At 41.4% G+C, this 22,493-nt stretch overlaps 2 protein-coding genes across 3 annotated transcripts; both read right to left on the bottom strand.

Moving 5' to 3' along the window:
• On the bottom strand, positions 201–5,736 carry LOC110435671. 2 transcript variants are annotated; one of them, XM_021461527.1, is made up of 13 exons: positions 5,577–5,736; positions 4,926–5,385; positions 3,785–3,952; positions 3,589–3,662; positions 3,413–3,489; positions 3,243–3,314; positions 2,956–3,024; positions 2,174–2,220; positions 1,913–2,036; positions 1,724–1,792; positions 1,541–1,644; positions 1,173–1,248; positions 201–699 (listed from the first exon to the last, which is right to left on the bottom strand). In XM_021461527.1, the coding sequence occupies exons 2-13, from the start codon at positions 5,228–5,230 to the stop codon at positions 523–525; spliced, it is 1,362 nt and encodes a 453-aa protein (XP_021317202.1). In that variant the 5' UTR covers positions 5,231–5,385; positions 5,577–5,736; the 3' UTR covers positions 201–522. The 2 variants fall into 2 exon arrangements, with proteins under 2 accessions (XP_021317202.1, XP_021317203.1); XM_021461528.1 differs by having other exon boundaries at positions 220–699; positions 4,926–5,405; positions 5,577–5,727.
• LOC8070184 (indole-2-monooxygenase) lies at positions 19,855–21,869 on the bottom strand. The gene is made up of 3 exons (XM_002449895.2): positions 21,306–21,869; positions 20,762–21,184; positions 19,855–20,639 (listed from the first exon to the last, which is right to left on the bottom strand). The coding sequence occupies exons 1-3, from the start codon at positions 21,867–21,869 to the stop codon at positions 19,995–19,997; spliced, it is 1,632 nt and encodes a 543-aa protein (XP_002449940.1). The 3' UTR covers positions 19,855–19,994.

Here is a 22,493-nt window from a genome sequence, read left to right as displayed (position 1 = left end):
TGTGACCATTAACCAAGGCGGTTCCATGCCCGCCACGGTTAATAAAAAAATAAAAAAAACAAAAAAGCCCAGACCTAGCCCTTACCGGGCCTAGATCTAGGCCGTGCTCCACGCCGGACCCAGCCACTGGCGCCTGCGCGACGCCACCGCCGTTGCGGCCGTGCTGACCGCCGTGAGGGTCGACGGAGAGCTCCTCCCGCTCGGATCCGGCACCGCCAGTGCCACTATAATATGACTATATATATTCCCACAAGGGAATTTGTTCACTTTTACGTGCTTTTCAAATACAACATACAGCTTCACGTATGAACAATATCCAAAGGGAACTCTGCTTTTTAGCCCCCATTTACCAAGTTCCACAACACATTTTTTTTCCTTCAACTAGATATATATGGAACACCTATATCTATCTGATCTTCAGTCCTAAAAGTTAAACAGGAATGCTTTATGTGCTGTCCATGATGATTTCTTATGCATTGGCCCATTGTCATTGAAATTGGAATCTTTCAACTTGTTTACACCTCATGTGTCGTCATCTGCTGCTGAATTGTCGTCACCATCAGTATCCTCAGAAGCCAAATTCTGATTCATTACAAACCTCAGACTGTCACCTTCTTCAAGTTCCCACTGCTTCTTGAGTTCATCAATGGCGCTTGATGCAGCCCTAGCTACAGCATAATTGGGATCTTGAGCCAATCTCTGCAATCGAAAGGAGAGAAATTGCAACAACCTTATCAAACAACTTCGGTAGAAATATGCTTTGTGTCACATTGTCCGATAATGAAGTGAGAATCAAACAGAAATGTCTTTAGCTTGTATGGATTTGAACATGGATGGTTGAAATATGAAATTTGTTAAGCATGTGGACATTTAGTTGCCTGCACTCTCGATATTAAGAGCCATGATTTGTTGCCTAGTCTACCCTTGTCAGATTGTGTGGGAGAAATGATCCTTTCTCTGGAGAACCAATTTTGACTGTCCCAAGAAAAAAGGGAGCCTTTGACTCTTTGCCCAAACTAAATTATGACTTCTTTGCTCAATAGCAAGCCTGGGAGAGAAACCAACTAAGCCCTCAGATATTCAGCCAATAGAAATTCAGATATGAAGTACCAAACAGTCTTTTATGCTTTTTTTTCATTTTGGATAAGTAGGAAGGGCAGATGAATGCAAACCTGCAATGCACCCATGCCAGCATTCCCAAGAGTCCACATCGATGGAGCTGTAGCCAATGCATTAGCTAGGGCTTTCCTACAAAGAGTAGAAATTTATAATGTTCATCCATGGAATATAGTAGTACCAATGTATTGTTGAATTTTACAAAATAAGCACAAGGGAATTAAGGTATTGCTTTCATGAAATATAGAAGCATTAAAATATAAAATAAATCAATCTAATAGGAACTAGGGCCATTGGAAATAAGAAATTGGCACCCAAATTCGTTTTTTGGCAACATGGTCATTGTAGAGTATTTAAACATTAGCTTTTGTGCTGAAATCAAGTGATTGATGGGGACTTCAGCAGGAAAGAAGTCTCTATGTACCTAGTATTAACATCTGGAGAGCTTGAACATTCAGCAATCAAGGAAACGCTCCTTTTCCCATCCATGGCATCCAGGTCAATTAGAGTTGCTACTAACAATTCAAGCTTCACAAACAGAAAAGTATGACATCAAATACGAAGGTAGGAGGTTTGACATAGATCAAATGAGTTTAAAATGGCTCACCTCCTCAGGATCTGTGTAGTCAATACCATCAGCTTCAGAAAAGGCAGATGCCATACTCTGGTATGCTTCCTAGGAAGTATAAATCAAGGAGAAGTTAACACTATGATAAGACTGCCCATGAGAGAGAGAGATGGGGAGGGGGAGGGAGAGGGACTGAGACTGCTGCTAAATAAGTTATATAGAAAGCACCTCTATAGCATAAATCTGATCAGCAGAAACTTCACCAGGAAACAGTTCAAGAGTCTTCCCATTCTTCTCAAGTGTAATAAACCCTGTTGAATTTGTACGAGAAGATGAACCGTCCTTTGGAAGCCTATGAGTAAATTTTAGCTTAATTCAAAGTGATCCATAGTGACCAAGTACCACATCAAAAGTAAAAAGTAGTTCTCTACAATGAACCAGCTATGTGCTCATCCAAAACTCATTTCAAACTTTTTCTCTAGCACTTACTGCTCATATAATCTGTTCACCATCATGTCATGAATATCCTGAACAAACTGCATTGAAATTTGAAAAATTACATACGAGTATATAAAGTTATAATAAAAATGTTATAGGAGCAACGATTATATTTGTCAAGTTGGGATACAATGAAATTAGGTAATGTGAAATCAAAATTTATACTTCAAGCAAATTTTGTTGCGGCAAGAGATGTCAAAGTCTTTCATTACAAAAGCAGCCTCTTCACTTCTTTAGTATATAAAGCAATGTGCAAAGATTGATTAGTCAGCAAACTGTGTTGGATCAGAGAACACTAAGCCTTCTATGTTGATGGGAGCATGTAGACGTGTAGAGTACCATAAGAAAAATTCCCATATAATCATAGTTCCCATTCTGCTTTAGTTAGTTAGTAGGTAAATCAGACACGACCTTCAATGCTGTATTAACTTCCTGGTGTGATTATGTAACCCATGTTTGGTTCCCTTCCACACAATGCCACACCAACAATTTTCCCACCACACCATAGGGAAGGTTTGGAAGAGGAATGTATATATGAACAGGTGGGGCAAAGGCAGAGCAACTGTTGATTTGGTGTTCAAACTAAACAAGTTCTTAGAAAGATGAGCACTTTCATTATTAGTCACCCCTTTATACAAATTCCAACAGCCGTATAATAAAAATGAGCTAGAATATCCAGAATAAAAATTGAAACAGTAGAGATCTAAGAATGGTCATTTTAACACTCGATGTTACAAAGTTTCAGAGCTTGATACAGAAGTAGTTCGAGCTACCTTCAATGCCATGAAAGCGTCTTCCATGGCACGTCGTTTAACAACCAAGTCAGCTCGTCGCAGATCTGCCTGGATGCAATTCAATAATGCATTAGATTAGCATGAATTCAACAGCAATACACACAGGGCAAGCTGGCATTGATAATTGATAAAAAAAAAAAGATGTCCTACTCCTATATGATATGAATAGTAATAGCAATTTTCTACAGTAAAAATGGAAAATATTGCTCAGATCTTCCAATTGTTCCAACAAATTGAAGTAAAAAATAATATGAACTAGTTCACACCTCCAAAGCACCGTCACTCCAATGTTTGTCTGCAGCTTTCTTCAAGTCTGACTGAGCTCGCTCCTTAAATGCCTGAATAGGCATGAAAATGTTGATTATTTACATAGATGTAATACAGGAGACAGAATACCAAAAAAAAACGAATAATTCAGTATCTTACAGATACATACTCTGGCAAAATGGTTAAGGCGCGCTGCTCTTTCCTTCACAGTGTGGTCAATCTTTTGCGTATCCTTTCGTGCACGAGCTGTAATGCAAGGCATAATGCAAGGCAAGTTTAGATGAAAATTAAATAATAAATAATTTTATATGAAGAGCTTATTTGTCCCAAAAGGAGAGCATGTACCATCAAGCTTGAGAAACCCCAAGCCCAAAACAGCAGCATCCTGGCATGCACGTTCGTTCAGCCTTGTTATACCACTAGGATGCAAAGTAGATCAGATATAAGAACAAAATATAGAGTTATGCAAACAACACCTTCCTTTTATCAAGGAGTAAATTTAGCAATATGAATATGGTTCTACTTTGGAGTAGAAGAGTACCGTGAAAGCAATAGAATGTCATTTTGAGCCCTTTCATTTACAAACTTAGCATCATTGTAAACAAATTTGCAGGCTTCAGCCAACCCTTGACTAGCATAGGCTGACTTCTTCGGTGGAACTTGATCATGTGAAAATTGAGGATTTCCCCTTGAATGCTGCTTGAAATCTCTGCAACAAACACATTGGGAGATATAATTGGAAATCATTCATGGATAGGTATCTGCTGTTAAAAACAACAGTGCAGCTTTGCACATAAAGTCACTGAGACTTGCCATACCACTGCAGCTTATATTAATGGAAAATTGATATAGACATATAGAAGAATTAGAAAAAAAAACTAGAACATGAAAACAGAAAGGATAGGTCTTCAGCTGACTATCTGCATAAAAAATATATCAAAAGTTGAGTAAGCAGGCGCTGTCCATGCTTTTTTTCCTCAGAGAACATATTTGAAGTCAAAATAAGATTTCTCAAAGTGCACTGACAGCAGGTGACATTAACATTGATAAATTGTGGAAGACTTTACCATGCACAAGTGAAAATACATGGCCAGTGAATGAAGTATGTGCCAAAATCATTCCATTGGCTGGTGTTTGTTAAATGTGAACATGACTCCCAAAAATGGTTTACATGATGCGCAGGGCACCTACACTTACAGTTTCCCAAAGATCCATTAAGCAAACTTACAGCTCCTGTACCGATTACTGTACAAGTTACCACAGATAAATGTACTAAAGCGCCGAGAGACAATAACCAGCAAATCCGAACAACAATATTGAAACGAAGGCTTAGATATGCTGAAGCCAAACTTGATGACTAAAGTAACTAGTAATTACAAACATAGGAAGATCATTACATATTTCCCTCTCCTAAAAACACTGTTCGCCTAAACGGCCGTTTAGACCGTTTAAACGCTGGGTAAACGCTACACAGTGGTACACCGTTTCCATTTAATCATCTGTTTAGTCTGTTTAGTTGATTGTTTAGCCCGTTTAATGGACTGTTTAGTGACCGACTGTTTACCATTTAGCGTTTAGGAAAATATTGCCTAAAAAACACACTGATTCTGATTCTGTTGAATAAACCACATGCAGGAGTAAGGGGGAAAAAAAGACATAGCAGGCTAGCAGTTACATCGTACCTGTAAGGGCTGGCGCCACCTTCCACAGCATCGCATTCTTCGGTTTCGCATTCGCAGCTGTTATGAGACCCACAAGAGTAGCAGCGAACATCGCAGCCACCGTGCCCGAGCAGTGAACCATCAGCTGACTTGCTGCCTCTGGGCTTCCACTGACAAATCCTGGAGATGAGGTGGTACCCGTACCCCCACCTCCTGGCCTCCGGTTTCTTGGCCAGACAGGCGACGTCGCGCGGCACCGGCGTCCCGTACTGATCCCTGTAGCACATCCTACATGCCACCGTGGTGCCATACATGTTGCTAGCCATGCACGCACAAGCTTTTGTAGCTGTGAACGCCACACACCACCCAGATCAAGAATTCAAGATACGCCTAGAGTGGTGAGCAGGGGTCTGTAGTGTAGCTAGTTCCCGGCTGCGCGTTTGTAGTGCTGGTACACAGCCATTGATGTTTCTTGCAGCGCCTGGTGTGAAATTTCAGTCACTACGTGTCACAGCTCCAATCAATCAATCAATCAATCAATCGGATGTGCGGTGCTAATTGCTAAATAGAACAAACAAACAAACAAACAAACAAATCGACGGAGTTCTTGGCTCGTCTGCACCAACAGCCATACAGCACCAACAGAAGGGAAACGGGGAAGGGGCGAGGTACCTGCAGGCGGATGGAATGCTCGTCGTCGTCGTCGGCGTCGGCGGTGGTCGGGCGGGGAGGCGTCCGTCCCCAGCCTGTGACGCGATGGCGATGGAAGTTACGATGAGTGGCGGAGGGGAACGGAGGAAACGGGGGATATTCCGGAAGCAAGCAGCCAGTAGTGAGGGGGGGCGGGGCCCACAGGATCGCGGGAGGGGAAGCGGCAGCCACCAGTTGGGCCTGCGGCCGGTGAGAGGCCAACGGGCCCGGACGGGCCCACCGCCATCCTTATCCGCTATCCCGTGGCAGGGAACGTCGCCACGTCGGCAAATCCATTTACCGTACCTGTATTTAATTTCGGGGGGTTTTTTTTAACAAAAAAAAAAGTTTGTAACCGCTAGTCAGTCACCTGAGAAAAGGAGACAGTAACCTGCATGGAGTTTACTGGATTGCAGTTTTTTTTAGTACATTTAAGAAGTGCAGCTAATAACAGCGGTGGTTTATTTAAAATAAAATCGTGGAAAACAGCTCGCTACCTACAAGATGTAATTCTTCTAGTATTTTTAAGTAATAAAGTACTATCACTAGTCATAGCATATGAGATCCTCGATAGAAGATATTTAGTAGAGGAAATTTATAATAGATTTTGAATGGTAAAACACTAGGATAAGAAGCCCATATCACTAGAAGTAGAAAATTCTAGTTGTGGCTATTCACTTTGTCATGAAATTCGTGGTTCAGTTTGAAGCTAGAGATATTTTAGGAATACGAATTCTAGAATTTTAGAATCTATATTTTAGATTTAATAAAAAGTCTATGATGCTTTTTGAACAAGAAAAATCTATGATATTAAGATCCTAAGATTTTAGTAAGGGATTATTGGTGAGTGTATCTATAATAACATTTGTGTCCAACTACTATACAAAGATAGTTTGAGGTGATTAAAATATGTTTGCAGAGATGTCTATTTCATTCGTCCCTAGATCCCAGTACTTATTTGTCTCTAGAAAATAATTATTTCTAGAGGTGACTATAGAACCACCCTAAAAATCGACTTCTAGAGGTGGGTCAAAACTCAAAACTTAGCTGCACCAAAGATTGATTTTTTCTAGAGTGGACAGAAACCCAGTCAAATAGTACAGCCTTGGTTTAGAAACCTTGGTTTAGAAACCTTGGTTTACATTGTTTCTCTGTCCAAGTCATTAAAAATTCAAAAAAAGTAAAATGCATCATAGATGCATTAACTCTAACTCTCAAAGTGTATTGTTTGGTATCTAAAATGTTTATATTATGCACCACATATCCATAACCATTTGAAATAGGTAATTTTCATTGAACCCCGATACTACCTCTCTCAAAAAAAGGGTTTGGCCCACAAAGAATGCGCGGGCGGGTGGCTACTTACATTGCGAGGTCAGTATGTTGAAGCTATAGGTATGATGTGCATTCTAAATTTTAGTTTTAGATTAAAAATTCAAAATTTTTGGTTAGATATTATTGGTGAGTATATTATCCATAATACTTTGAATATTTGACTACTATGTGGAAATCTGTTTTAAGATGGTTAAAATAGGTTTGTAGAGATGACTATTCCATTAATCTCTAGTACTTTGTACATGCCTAGAAAAATAAATAATTTCTAGAGGTGGCTATTCAACTACCCCTAGAAATTGATTTTCTTATGGTGAATCAAACCCAGCCACTCCTAGATATCGATTTCTATAGGTGGGCCGAAACCAATATGGAGTAGTATGATTTTGGAATAGACCATTTCTATGTTTCAGCTCATTTAAAAGATTTATAAACTCTTGTAGTGTTGTCATCTAGATCAATCAACTCTCAAAATATATTTTTTGGTATCTAGGAGTAAATTTGTATATTGCACACCACATATCCATGACGATTTGAGAGCTAGACAAATTTTATTGAGTCCATCATTAGATAATACTCGGAAAAAAAGAAACCGGAGTATGTCAAAGGAATGCTAACAGGCTAGCTAGATAATAATAATAATAATACCAAATTAACCTCACACAAACACAAAAAATAATATGCAGTGGAGTGAGGCCACTACTACCTCCGTGACGCTACGCTCGAGCTGAGCATGTGGAATCAGGCCTGCTTGAGCCCAGATACGAAACACATGTCCGTCCCAGCGAAAATGGATGCCCAGTCCATACGAGACGTAGGATCCATCATGTGTTCAGTGTGCGCGCCGAAGCTACCCTTGTGGCGTGACTAGTTTTTCTTTAATGACGATTTTTTTGTGTGACTCTCTCAAAACAGCATATCATCCGAGTTTTATGAGTCCGTAAGATTAGGCTTTGCCGCATCACATTTCTTTGACTTACAGCACTTTAAATACCATATATCATCTCTTTTCTCCTCCTTGTCTCAGTGTAGTATGTGCTTGGCAATGCATATAGGTTATCGATATCAGATATTAGAGAGAAACAAATCATGGCAATAATATATCATCTCTTTTTTCTTCCATGTCTCAGTGTAGTATGTGCTTGGCAATGCATATAGGTTATCGATATCAGATATTAGAGAGAAACAAATCATGGCAACAACGATACATTTAGGTTGTTTGGTGTCAGTGCTTTGTCTGAATTCTCTTAGCGAGTTAATGGCATTAAATTATAACTCTTAGCTCTAAGGGCATGTACAGCCCACAGACAGGGATCTGTCTGCGAGTTCTTAGAATCCTTGACACAGACAACTAAATAGACAGTTCATACAATCCACAGACAAAAGTTGTCTATTCAACTATCTGCAAGTGGTTTAATGCTCACATGTAGCAATGATCAATCATGAATATAATCTTAGCATACCATTGTGTTGCTATTACCGAACAAAACATTTAGCTAAATAGATAGTAAATTATATCAAATGAACATTCATACAAAAGCCACAGGTTGTAAAGCTGTCAGATCTAAAGCCATGACACCAATTACTCCTATCTGCCTACAATTCTCGGTCAGGAATGAATAGCTTAGCAGCATGAATTGTCTTGCGCCCTTCTTCACCAGCTTTGTCGCAGCAGACTCGGAACAATTTGGCCAGATCTCCTATGGCTAGAGAGACGTGTGGTCGATCTCGAGCAGGATGGAAACTAGGGGCGGATCAAGCAGGCAGACCGGCAGTGTTTCCAGCAGGGTGGACCGGCAGTGTTTTCAGCAGGGCAGACCGGCGCCGACTCATGCAGCGGTTCTAGGATTGAGGCTGCCGCGTTGCCGTTGCTGCCACAACCAGCTGTGGCGGAGGCCGTCGTCGTTGCCGCGCGCTTGCTCCAACGCCGCCGCCGCGCCCTTGGGCTCCAACGCTGCCACGACCTTGAGATCTGCCGCCGCCGCCATGCCCTTGGGCTTCCTCCACCGCCGAGAGAAGTATATGGCACCGACGAGGGGAAAAAGCTCGCGGAAGAAACTAAATCTCTCACGCCCGCATCTGAATCCCGCGTGCTCGGCTCAGAGACGACCGTTCCCTACAGCACTACGCTTAGCCGGCGGTAAGACGTGGGAGCACGAGCCAAGCCCGTCGTCTCGCGAGGCGACGGCTTCGCTCTCTCTCCTCTTTCAATGAGGGACGGCCGGGGGTTTTAGCAAAAATGACGTTACGCAGACAGAGGATCAGACGCGCTGTACATGCCCTAAGCCATCAAAATTTGCTATTGTTTAGCGATTCTAATACTTGTTTTTAAACAAGTTTTACGATGGTTTAAAAAAATGTCCATCCATTAAAATAGAACGAGTGATGGAAAATATGAGGTATTTAGCAAAAGAAATATAGAAAAGTACTAAAGGAGCGTTTGGCATGGCTCTGGACGGCTCCGACTCCTTGCAGCATAGATTGGTTGAAAAGTTTTTCATTTGAAGTTGTTTATAGTCCTAAATATGTGTTTTGAGTTCTTAGTTTTCAAAATTAAAAATTTAGAATTTCTAATTAAACTTAGCTGACTGTGTGTTAAGCATGTATGCCGGGGCTTTTCGTTCTTTTGTTCGGTTGTCATTAGCTCTTGTTATCAGGTTAGGTCGTGGTTTGTGAGTCTGCATCTTCCGGCTTATCTAGGTTCCCCGATGTCCTGCAACAGTCTTGAATGAATTGTTGTATTTCCATTGAATTTAATGAAAATAGAGGCTACCTCCGATTCGAAAAAATGACCTTGAATGTTCGTATAGTTTCCACCAAAGAGGCAAAGATAGATGCAGTGGCCCACCTAATGTACATGTTTGTTGTTCATAAATATTTGATTTTATGTTTATTATTGACTCAAATATTTGTTTTAAATACACGTAATTAGAAATTCAAACTTTTAAATTTTTTATTGCCTATAGAAAAATCGTATTGCTTGTCAAGATTTAAAACTTTATAGTTGGACTTTTTTCATTTGGGTTCATTTAGTAGCCAAAATATTATTACAAGATTAATAAATATTTGTAAAAAGGTAGAATATTATATATAAGCTTATAAGAGAGTGCGTGATGCGGTGATATAAGTAGTTGTTATCATTGAGCAGTAGGCTATGGGTTCGAATTCTAACCAGAGCCTTTGTACGAATTGCACGTGGTGGACGACTTCTTAGGCCTTGTTTACTTCCAAAAAATTTTGCAAAATAGGAATAGTAGCAATTTCGTTTGTATTTGACAAATATTATCGAATTATATAGACTAACTAGGCTCAAAAGATTCGTCTCGTCAATTCCGACTAAACTGTGCAATTAGTTTTTATTTTCATCTATATTTAATACTCCATGCATACATTCGATGTGACGGGAAATCTGAAAAATTTTGCAAAATATTTAGGGAACTAAACAAGGCCTTATATGTACAGTGGTGGACGATTTCTTATATGTACATATATTGTCAGGCCCGGTCCTGTCAATTTGGTGACCTGGAGCAGAGCTATAAAGATGGACCCTCTAATATACTAACTGTAATATAAAAATAACAATTTTTCTAATCCATAAAAAGAATATTCTTACCAAACAAATCATAAATGTTACCTTTTTGCCGTCTCTACCATTGTGTATCAACTCTTCTGTCCATTTCTTCTTTTTTTCTTCTCTCATTGGCAAATGTTTGCTTTCTAGGAACATGAGACCACTGAAAATTAAGAACAATTAATAAGTAATTTACCCAAATTATGCCATGCTAGAATTAACATTAAAATCAAGAGTTAGTACATTACCTAGTTGAGAAATTGAGATAACAATTATTCACTAAATAGTGTAAGGTCAGACAATGCCCTAGCTGCAGCGTGTGCACAAGCCTCTCAAATCTGGTGTTGTAAAGAATAGAAATGGAAGGAAAAAGGCAAATTAAACATTGATTAAATATATGAAACTGACACAAATCAACAAAAGGACGAGCGATTGGGCAAACATACGTACCTGAATGGAAAGTCTGAAACACCTCACGTATGGACTTGTCACTTGCGTCATCCGTAATCACATGGCTACGGCCAGCTGTCAGCAAGGTCGCGAGTCACGATGAGGCCGCAATGGAGCGCGGCGAGGTTGCTGCGACGGCGAGGGTGCAATGATGCGGTTTCACGGACACTGGATGTAGCGGACGGCTTCAGACTTCCCTTCTCAAGCAGGCTTCAGGCTTTCCTTCTCATGCACGGAGTTGGGCCCCTTGGGTTCGAGGGCCCAGTGCAGGGGCACAGCTCGAACCCCCAGGGCCGGGACTGTATATTGTACGTGCTCTTTGGAGTTGGGAAGACAAGTCCTTGGAAGATAAGGTACGCCGATGGAATTAAGTTGGATGTCGAAGACAGACGGATCCATACGAGAATCGTCTGGTGCCTTGTTGTCATGCTATTATAGTGCTGATCTTGTTTTCATTCCTTACTCTCCCTCTTCATAATAATCGTTTGCCTTCTAGAATGAAATAAAGACATATCCTAGATATGAAACGCAGGCCCAACCCCGTGAAATTGGAAGTTATTAGCATAGCCCATACGAGACAGAGCATGTGTTCAGCGTACGTGCATGCCCAAGCTAACAGATATTGATTACTATTTCACACCTCTCTTGTAATGCATGCATGTCTAGTTTTTCGTTTTATGAATTTTTGAGTGTGACTTACTCAAATAGCAAATCATCACGATTTCGTGATTCAAATTCCTTCAATATACTCTAGCACTTTCACTATCATGCATGCAGGGAAATATCTCTTCACATACCTGGGAATCCCAATAAGACAGCTTCCGAATTCTGAATGGAGAAGAATAGAAGAACGTTTCCAAAAAAGACTCTTGCTGGAAAGCAAAATACTTGTCTTATGGAGGAAGACTGGTCTTGCTAAATTTCGTCTTAAGCAGCCTGCCCATGTTTATGATGTCCTTCTTCGAGATTTCTAAAGGAGTACTCAAGAACCTTGACTTTTTTAGATCAAGGTTCTTTTGGCAAAGATCCTCAGACAAACATAGTTATAGACTTGCAGATGGGACATTTTATGTCATCCTAAGGACCAAGTGGGTATAGGTATCCTAGACTTACAATTGCAGAATAGATGCTTATTGTCCAAAGTGGTTGGTAAATCTACTCAACACAGAGGGCTTATGACAGACCCTCTTGACAAATAAATACCTACGATCGAAAACCCTTACCCAAGTCAAAGCCAAACCAAATGATTCGCATTTCTGGAGAGGCCTCATGCCTATTAAAGATGAGGTGCTGGCTAAATGTTCCTTTGATGTTAAAGATGGAACCAAAGACGAGGTTCTGGGAAGACACATGGGTGGGAGATAAGCCGCTAAAAGTAAAATATTCTTCCCTTTTTAATATTGTACGTGATCACCACGTAACTGTGTCCAAAGTGATGACCACTAGTCCCCTCAACATCTCCTTTCGTAGGGCACTGGTGGGAGATAAACTTTTAGAATGGCTTAATTTAGTAGCAAAGATTTCTAGTGTTCGATTGGTGGCGGGTTCGGACTATTTTAGATGGAACTTAACCAAATCCGGGTTATTTTCTGTCCGCTCACTGTATCTACATCTCATTGATACAAAACCACCTTTTGTCCACAGGAAACTCTGGAAAATAAAAATTCCTCTAAAGATTAAAATCTTTTTTTGATTCCTACAAAGAGGTGTTGTTCTAACTAAAGACAACCTCACTAGGAAGAATTAGAATGGGAGCCAGAAATGTGTCTGGTGTAATAAGAATGAGACTATCCAACACTTATTCATTGATTGCCCCTTCACCAGGATGATTAATTTGGAGGATTATTTTCTTTGCTACTAGTTTAACTCCACCTAGATATATTAACCATATGTTTGGTACATGGCTTCGTAATCAGAATAAGAAGCTTAGATATGTGATCTGGGTTGGGGTTGCTGCCATGTGCTGGGCCATCTGGCGCTGCTGGAATGATGCTATTTTTAACAATCTCAAAACTAACTCTTTTATGCAGGTTATTTTCAAGGGGGCGTATTGGCTCTGCTTTTGGGCTTTACTGCAGCGTGATGAGCAAACCAAGGACATCCTAGCTTCGATAAGCAAGAGATTAGAGACTATTGCTTTAGTGATTTCTAATAGAGGATGGAAACATATTTACTGTCCTGATCAATGTTTCAGACCGTGGTTTGCTTTTACTCCTTTCTATTCCCAAACTTTATAATAATTGGCTGTGTACATCCTTAGATGTAGAGGCTGGATATTGTTTTATCCCTTATCTAAAAAATGCATCATGCATCTCGGTTCTCTTCCATCTCTATCGTAGTGTGTATATAGGCTTGGTAGCACATACAGATTATCAATTATATGGGATATTGGAGACAAACAAACTATTCTAGTAGTGATAGGTTCTCATTTGTCAGGCATTAGTATTTTATTTGGATTGCCTCAGATAACTATTAGTGCTGTTAGCTAAAGGGAAGTATCTAACAACTAATTCTTACCTAGCTAGGTGGTAGACATGACATGCACTAGCCAAACCATCGGCAGAGGATACAAATAAGATTTCAGGTCAGTTTTAGAAGCTAACTGTTATACCTATGTCGTGAAGAGTCAATATCAAGAGAGAACAAATGGTAATTTTTTTATTTTTTTGTTCCCCATCGTTCAACACTCTTGTCATCCTTATGCAGGGCAGGTACAATGGAATATATATACTCCCTCTGTTCATTTATCTCCATCGTTTTATCCTTCGGCGCACTGACCAAGGAGCAGAGCAAAAGCACTTAGTTTGTATTTAATCATCACGGATGAGCGCATATGAGGAGTCCCTAGGAATAGCCAATGAGCAGCAAAGAGCAATTAATGCAGACAAGTGATAACCAATAAGCAGCAAGTGATAACCAATGAGCAACAAAGGGTCCATTAAGATGTTTTATGTTTTTGTGTAGTTAATGTTATAAAATCTATATCTCTTATAAAGATAAAACCCACTAGTCTAATTCTATACTTCTCCTGCTGCCATATGTAAGTCCCCACCCATAATGGTTTCAGTAGTCGATACATACACATGGCCATGCACATATACTGCTAGTAATTATTCTCTCATGTGACTTCCTCTTTTCCACTTTGAAAACTGACTACTAATAATCAAGCTATATACAGATGACTCGAGAGACTACAATGAAGATATATTTATATTTCTCCTTCATACCCGCAACTACGCGCGAGGAATTCTCCTAGTTTTAGATATAAGTGATGTACTTATTACAACACATTTAAATAAAACAAAATTTTCTAAAACTCGGAGAACAGCCATTAAAAGCTGAAGACAATTCCACTTGTATAAACAGAAATACAGTTGGGTAGGCTCATATCAACGTTAAACTTGTCAAGTAAATGAAGGCTTATAAAAACATAAGGAAAGTTATATTTATTATTGATTAAAAATGTTAAAATAAAAAATGAAAGTGGTTGGGGTCCGACCTTGTATGCATCCAAAATTAGTTTAAGGTGGTTTCCATGTATATATATATATATATATGAATACAGGGTCATTATATATTTAATATGCCCAGGTGAGAACATTGGAGCATGCATATATATAAGACATTCATAATGGATATTGTAGCACTTTCGTTTGTATTTGACAAATATATATTATCTAAATCATGGACTAACTAGACTCAAAAGATTCGTCTCGTAAATTACAAGCAAACTGTATAATTAATTATTTTTTTATCTGTATTTAATACTCTATGCATGTGCCACAAGATTTGATGTGACGGAAATCTGAAAAATTTTAGAAAAAGTTTTAGGAACTAAACAAGGCCTAAATCGCCAGGTCAGTGGGTCGAAGGAATAATGCCAACAGGCTAGCTAAGCCAGAACAATGCAGCATATGCGAATCCGTCGCGGAATCCTAAACCGTTGTGACGCCTGGCCAAACCACCGCCAACAGAGCTCATCTATATACCTGTGTTCTCCGTATATATGTGAACCCAGCTATAGCTAGCCACCACAGTGGAGTTAGGCCCATAGTTCTGTTCTCCGCTCTATTATTCTTGTGCCTGTCGATCGTCACGCCATTGTTGATGTTGTTTTCCTTCGTTTCTTTTCTTCTCGTCTATATATTTTTTCCGTTTAAGAATGAAAATGGATCCCTCATACGAAACACATGCCCAGCTCCGGGGAAATAATGGATCTGTGTGAGGCTCAGCGAGCCCATATAGGAGACGGAGGATGCATCATGTGTTCAGTGTGCCGCGCGGAAACTATAGGCATGAGGATGTATTTCTCACCTGTGTCAGACTAGTTTCTTTTACGATTTTTTAAAGACTCACTCATATGGCAAATCATCACAGTTTTATGATTCACGCGTCACATTTTTTCGACCTAGCAAGCCACTTTAAATATCATGCATCATCTCATTTCTCTTCCATCCCTTAGTGCAGCATATGCTTGGCAGATACAGATTATCTGTTATATGAGATATTAGAGAAAAACAAATCATGTCAGCAGCAATAAATTTCCGGTGTTAATGTTTTATCCGGTTTCCCTCAGCTAACTATGATTTGTATTAGGTAAACATAACTAGCTAAGCACTCATTCTTAACTATGATTTGTATTAGGTAAACATAACTAGCTAAGCACTCATTCTTAGCTAGGTGTAGACCCTATTGCCAAACCATTAGCTCCGGATATAAATAGGATTTTACTTATTTCTTTTAGCAGCAACATGTTAATTCTAAGCAATCCAGGTCTGCTAGTGTTTAGAAATTGTTAGGTCATGTGCGTTGAAAAGAATATAGTTCTTGTGACGGTTTGGCGAACCACCTGTGCTAGTGGACTGTGGAAATAAATTTTTTCGATTCTAACCTGAGACCTCGCCCTCGCGCGTAGCCTCCTATACCACTCCACCTAACACTCAGTTGTGTCTATAGTAAAGTTTAGTTCCCCCAGCATACATTGATTGTTTGAGGCCCTAAACGGATTCCAATGGAAAAGTTGTTGTTGACGGTCGATAACGTCAATATTTATTAGAACTTTAGACACAAGGGAACACATGAAAACACATTAGTCTAGAGTTTTATCTGACAATTTCCACAAGTTTTATATATTCTGTATTTTTCAGGATTTATTTCACACAGAGCTGAAAAGAGGGATTCTAGTGCATATTTACCACGAAACTCATGCGCGGCGGAAAGCATCATTAGAAGACCTACAAAGGGTCTAGAAGACACCCGAAGGAACGATACCCACAGAAGAAACAAGGTGGGGCCAGGCGGCGCCCTATTTCGCCCGATGCCCGGCGCCTTCTGCAGTCTTCCTCCCACGCCTCCTTGGAAGCCAAGCAAAGTATCCCTCCGTCGATTTTAAGTCGGTTTGATCCGATGGTGCACACAAGATGAAGACGCGGATCGCTGACGTGGCGATTCCTTGCCCCCTACTCCACCTCGGCCTATATAATGACATCCAAGGCTCCCCAAGAGGCATTCTACAGCCCGGTGCTTCATATTCTCTACATAATTAGGGTTAGGGTCCCTCTAGTTGATCTAGTTCTAGTTCATCTAGATCTAGTTCATCTAGATGTAGCAATTAGGAGAGACTAGTTCTTCTAGATCTAGTCTTGGTTAGATATTAGAGAGATTGAGTAGAGGAGTAGAGATTCTGGAGGAGTTCCGGCATGTCGGTGCTTCTTCGTGGCTGTATTCGTCTGGATCCAGTTCCCTCGCCCGGAGCTACATTCTGAGTTGTACTTACCATACCGATTTAAGTAAGCAACTTGTTCTTATTCGTTCTTTGGTTCACAACTCATATATAGTGCTTTGATTTTAGTAATTTCTTGGTTGAAGTAGTATTTTGTAGGGTAGGCGTGGTGCCTAGGCTAGGTTTACCTGTGGATGTCCCCTGATCAGCCGGATAGTGGTAGCTTGCGTAGGTAACTTTATAGCTGCGATGATTCCACTGTAGTCCACTTCCCGTTGATAGGACTGATAGGCTTGTCTCGTAGGAGATTACTCTGTTTCTTCTCCTATTCGGGTTACTTGCCCAATAAGACGATATTATACAAAGTTTATCGGAATCAGAACCAGAGTGCATTAGCTATTTCCTTTTTCTTGATATGATCTAGCCTAATTGTAGTGTTAAGTCTGTATACTTGGTCATCATCACAGCTGTTCCATGTGGATACGATATTTAAAACCTCCGGGTAAAATCTGTGCGCTTGCGGATAATCCTACTTAAAACTTATTTAATAGAGTGCAGTTAATTTATACCAAAAGTTGTCAAGTACAAAGTTTCACAATTTTTCAAGATCTACAACTTTTATATTGGTAGTTTCTCCATCCAAGGTCATTTACAAAATTTGAATTTCAAATTTGAGAAATTCAAACGTAGTTTTTGACGACAAGATGATTTCAAATAAAAAAACTTATCAACTACAAAGTTTCGTAACTTCTCAAGCTCTACAACTTTCATTTTGACGGTTTTTTCAAATGATGTCATTTGAAAAGCTCAAAAATTTAATTTCAAATTATTTCTACAGGCAAAAAACTGCATAGAAATATGATTTTCACTTGCGGCTTCTTAGGATAGTCGCTTGTAGAAACACATGATTCTTACATGCGGTTTTTTAGTCGGACAAGCTGATTTCTTCCTATATGCGTTCTTTAATTAAAACCGTCTGTAAAAATTATGCTCCATCGCCAGCGCTATGCTTTTTTTTTTGTACTAATGTTTTGGTCAGGTCAGAGCATCCCACGCCGACGTCGCCGTTAGGATACAACAGCCAACATGTGTGAAAGAGAGCACCATGGCGTACGTTTCTCTTTGCCTCCTTGTGATCTGCTAACAGCCAGTCCATCTTGGTTTGGTCGATCGATGTCCTTTCCCGGGCGAGCACCACATGCATGCTGCCGCCGTAGCTCCAGCTAGCGTCCCCAAATCTTATTCAGTTATCACAGTTTATTACATTTGCTATCCCAAGCAGGCTGAATTCTTGGCCGCAATTTCTTCCCAAACCTCGTCTGATTCGCTCTGGCGCCGATGAAGAAGCTGACGAAGGTTGAAGTCCTCATGACGGCGAACGCGGAAGCTAGTGCCAAGCAGTTCCAGGGTATCGAGTTGCTTTTCGATCCAGCAGCTCTTCGTCGACAAGGTGTGTCTGGCCTCGAATCCTGCAAGACCTCGGCGGATTCGTCGTTGGGGGCATGTGGAAGACCCTCGTCGTCGTAGTGTCCTGCTCCGACGTCGTCGCCGTCCGGATAACAACAGCCAACAGATGAGAGAGAGAGCACCGTCGTCGTGTTTCTCGTCGCCTCCTCCTTTGTGTTCCGCTAACAGCCAGTAGCTCCATCTTGATTGGTCTCGATCGTATCCGATCCTTTTCCCGGCCGAGCACCACATGCATGCATGCCGCGGCCGCCGTAGCTAGCTCCAGCGACGCCCATCTTCCGGCGGCCGTAGCTCCTCCTGGGCCTAGCTCCCAAAGCCTGTCGAGCCACCTGCCGATGCATGCACGCAATGATACATGTTGCTGTTGCCACCACTACGGCATGCATGCAGCCGCTTGCGGCATGGCAATAGGAGTGGGCAGATTTAACCTCTAGCTGGCTGGCTAGCTATCATTTCATGGGATGCAGTTTGTTTTTCACATAGGAGAAAAGAAAAACAACTGAGCGCAGCATGGGCACGAACAAGCATACTACATAAACCATGCAAACTCCAACACATTTAACAATGCCATTATGCCAACGCAACTTCATATCTATACTGTATAATGTAGACACACTTACAATGCACAATGCACGCACACGTACCCCCAAAGCATGCATGTAAATCCTAATCCCCGAATCTTTTTCAGTGTCGCCGTCTGTCTGTCGTCCCTGCAGGTCGAGTTCATTTTTATTCTTTTGCTTAACTTCTGATGCAAAGTATTTCCTTGTTAATTGTTGGTGAAGTATATCAACCATGCTTATGATTAATATCGACCTAGGTCCTCGCTTGCTTATATTTATATGGTTATTTTTATGTTTCAAAATTTTTACTTTCCATTATTTATTTTATTTATATTTAATATTGCTCATGGTTCTAGGGTAATTAATACTTTATCCGTAAATTGGCTACTAACAAAATCCTCCAAATCAGTAAATAGTCAGGACAGACGCACAAGAATTTCAAATTAACTTGAGGATTAAAAAATTATATACCAATCAACAAGATTACATTATGAAAATCAAATGACATCATAAGATATATAGGGCCGCAACAAGTGCCACCATAGTTTTAGTTAAGGAGTCCAATCATACATATTAATGATACACAAATGTGCGATGCAATGGAAAAAAACTATGTATCTGCATGAGTGATAAAACATGTATATAGAGTTGTAATTGAGAAATTTTATCCAAAACTGCCTAGTTACTATAGTGTGTTAGAAAAATGAATGAAGAGAAAAACATGTAGTTATGCCCACAAACTGCTCCGTAGTAGCACCTCCTTTATTAGTGTGGCCAGTGAAAAAAATGAGGTATAAATGGAAAATATTTCTGTACTAGTGAGGGGAGTGATCATATGGGCTCTGGTCTCTCGAGATCTAAGATGATGCCTACATAGCTTTAGCATAAAGGTAACACACCAAAATTAGAATGGCAAACAGGTGGGACTAAGAAGGCTAATGCCGCCAACCTGTTCTTTAGATTCCATTGTCACACACAACCTATGTGATATCCAGAAATATCCAAGTCTTCATATTACACAAAGGGCACTTTTAGAATGGCTGTATGCACTTTTAGAATGGAACTCTTCGAAGCTTCCTTTATCTAAAATCTATATTGTTCATAAACTTTGAACAATCCATGCTGTGGCTTCATATATATTTGAAGGGACATGCGTACAATACATATGTGCATACAACTTTTTTTCTTGACTATGCATACAACTAGTTAAACCCATAAAATACATACAATAGGTACACAAACTCACATGCAGGCAGCACATTCATATATAATCTTTTACAGAGCATCGCTTTAGATTATGCGTAGCTAGCGGTGCCAGGTAGTTTCGGAACGAGCATGAGCTTCTCCTTTCGATGAACTGTCAATCCAAAAACCTCTGTCATATCAATATCCTCCTTCTCCATACCATCGGGCAGCCCCCAATCAAAACAGTACATGAGGTTTGCCAGCATGATCTCAACAGTGGCCAATCCAAAGTTCATACCAGGGCACATCCTTCTACCAGCTCCAAATGGAATGAACTGGAAGTCATTCCCCTTGATGTCGATGGCAGCAGCGCTAGCGCTACCACCATCCATGAACCTCTCTGGCATGAACTCCTCCGCTTTCTCCCATGACTCTAGATGTCTACAGACTGCCCATGAGTTGACGATGACTCGAGTTCCAGAGGGGATTCTATACCCATCAATGTCACAGTCCACCATGGATTTGCGAGGCAAGAGGAGTGGAGCAGGAGGGTGTAACCTTAGTGTCTCCTTCACGACAGCTTTCAGATAGGCCATGCTAACTAGGTCCTCTTCCTTGACCATCTCCTGTCCATTTGGTGTCTTGTTCCTGACTTCAGTTTGTAGCTTTGTCATGATATGAGGTTGGCGCATGAGCTCAGCCATGGCAAATTCTAGCACCAAGGATGATGTGCCCGTGCCCGCATCGAACATGTCCTGAGTGTGAGTAATTTAGGATAAGTATGTCAATCGAAAATGACACACAATCTAGGATATATCTATTTTAATTTGTTCTCTAAAGAAAATGTTAATATTGGTACCTACTAGTAGTCACTCACCATCAAGATGGCTTTGATATGATCTCTGGTGATACCGTACTCTTGTTGAACAGTGAGCACCAGATCGACGAAGTCTGCAGTCTCTTCTTGCTCATCTCGCCTCTCATGGTCCCTTATGATATTTTCAAGCACATCATCCCATCTTTCGTGCGTCTTATCCGCCTTTCTGCTCACAAACCTGATGAAGATACCTAGCGAATTCACAAGCCCTGGGAAATAGTTTTCAAGGCTAAACCCTGCATACAGGGACATATTTATCTCACTCAGCTCCCGGAAGATCTTGTTCCTCCCTCCTTCCCTGAAGAACTTGCCCGACAACACGCAGCACATGATGTCGTTGGCGAACGAGTTCATCATCTCGCTCATGTCCACTGCCATTCCTGTTGCCATGGCCTTCTTCAGCTTAGCAATCACCAGGCTCACCTAGTATATATATATAAGTGAGAAACATTATTACAACATATATAGGGCCTGAATTCAGAGACATATTCTCTCTTTCACCCCATACTAATAATTAAGCAATCGGAAAAAAAAAAGCTGTTACCTCCTCTTGGCGGGCATGGCGAAACGAGTTCACCTTCTTCATGGTGAAGAGGTGCGTGGTGACAAGCTTCTTTACCTTGCGCCAGTGGTCGCCGTAGGGTCCAAAGGCGATGGTCGACGGCCCGTAGAGCAATTTGTCCAAGACCTTGGGCGCAGGCCGCGTGGCGAAGACATGGTCGTGCGTGCGTAGGACTGCCTGTGCCGCGCGCGGGGAGGAGACGACGAGGTTCGGGACGGCGCCGAGCTGGAGGAGCATGAGGCCGCCGCCGAGGTCGTGCTTGGCGGCGAGGTCACGGAGGGAGACGTGCGGGAGGTCGCCGACGAGGTGCAGGTGGCCGATGACAGGCAGCCTCCCCGGAGGCGACGGCAGCAGAGTCATCGACTGCTTCCTCTCGTCATCGCCGGCGTTGTTGCGGCGGTGTTGGAGGCGCCGGCAGATGAGAGGCAGCAGCACTAGGATGAGAGGCACGAGCACGAACAAAAGTGGCTGTTGTGGTGGTACTAGAGGCGTAGCGGCCGTCCGTATGAACTGGTACACTACGTGGAACAAGTGAAGCGTCGCCATGGATAGATGGTTAGTTCTCCCTGCTTCCTGGTCGAGTGAAGAGTGTTGTGCAGCAAGTGCTTGTTCTTAAAATACCCGGCGCGCACGCATGTAGGACAATATGAGCTATGGATAGCTACTAAAAAAATTTCTAGGTTGTCAAGTTCTGCACAAGTTTTCTTGTGTGTACTTATTAGAATTTTGGTGGACGTGGCTAATGCATGGCCGTTCGTGTATTAGCCGAGTCACACGGCCACCTTCTGCCCTATCTTCCATCCCGTTCGTCTGTCCTCAGCTTCGTCTATGATGACCCATACCCTCGGTGTTGCACCCATTTGTTGCTGTAAGGTGTACTTTGGTTTCGCTAGAGCTCTGGTAGAGCCCTAGCGCGCCAATGGTATAGCTGCCTTCCCCCCTCCCACTGGAGCTCCCCCGTGCTAAATTGGTCTAGCCACCTTCACCGCCACTAGGGCCCCTAACTATTCTCCAACTATCCCCATCACTTAGCCAGCCTTCCTCCTCCAGACCCATCTCTTCTATTCCTACCAAAGTTGGAAAAGAAGGGCGTGGGGGTGCGGTGGTGGCGCGTCCCAGTGGAGGAGGAGGATGAGGACATACCTCGCGATGGCCGTCACCGTTGAAACG

The sequence above is a fragment of the Sorghum bicolor genome, chromosome 5, assembly GCF_000003195.3.
Source record: "Sorghum bicolor cultivar BTx623 chromosome 5, Sorghum_bicolor_NCBIv3, whole genome shotgun sequence".
Taxonomy (NCBI): Eukaryota; Viridiplantae; Streptophyta; class Magnoliopsida; order Poales; family Poaceae; genus Sorghum; species Sorghum bicolor.
Note: the sequence above shows the minus strand (reverse complement) of the source record. Positions and strands in the feature narration are given on the sequence as shown.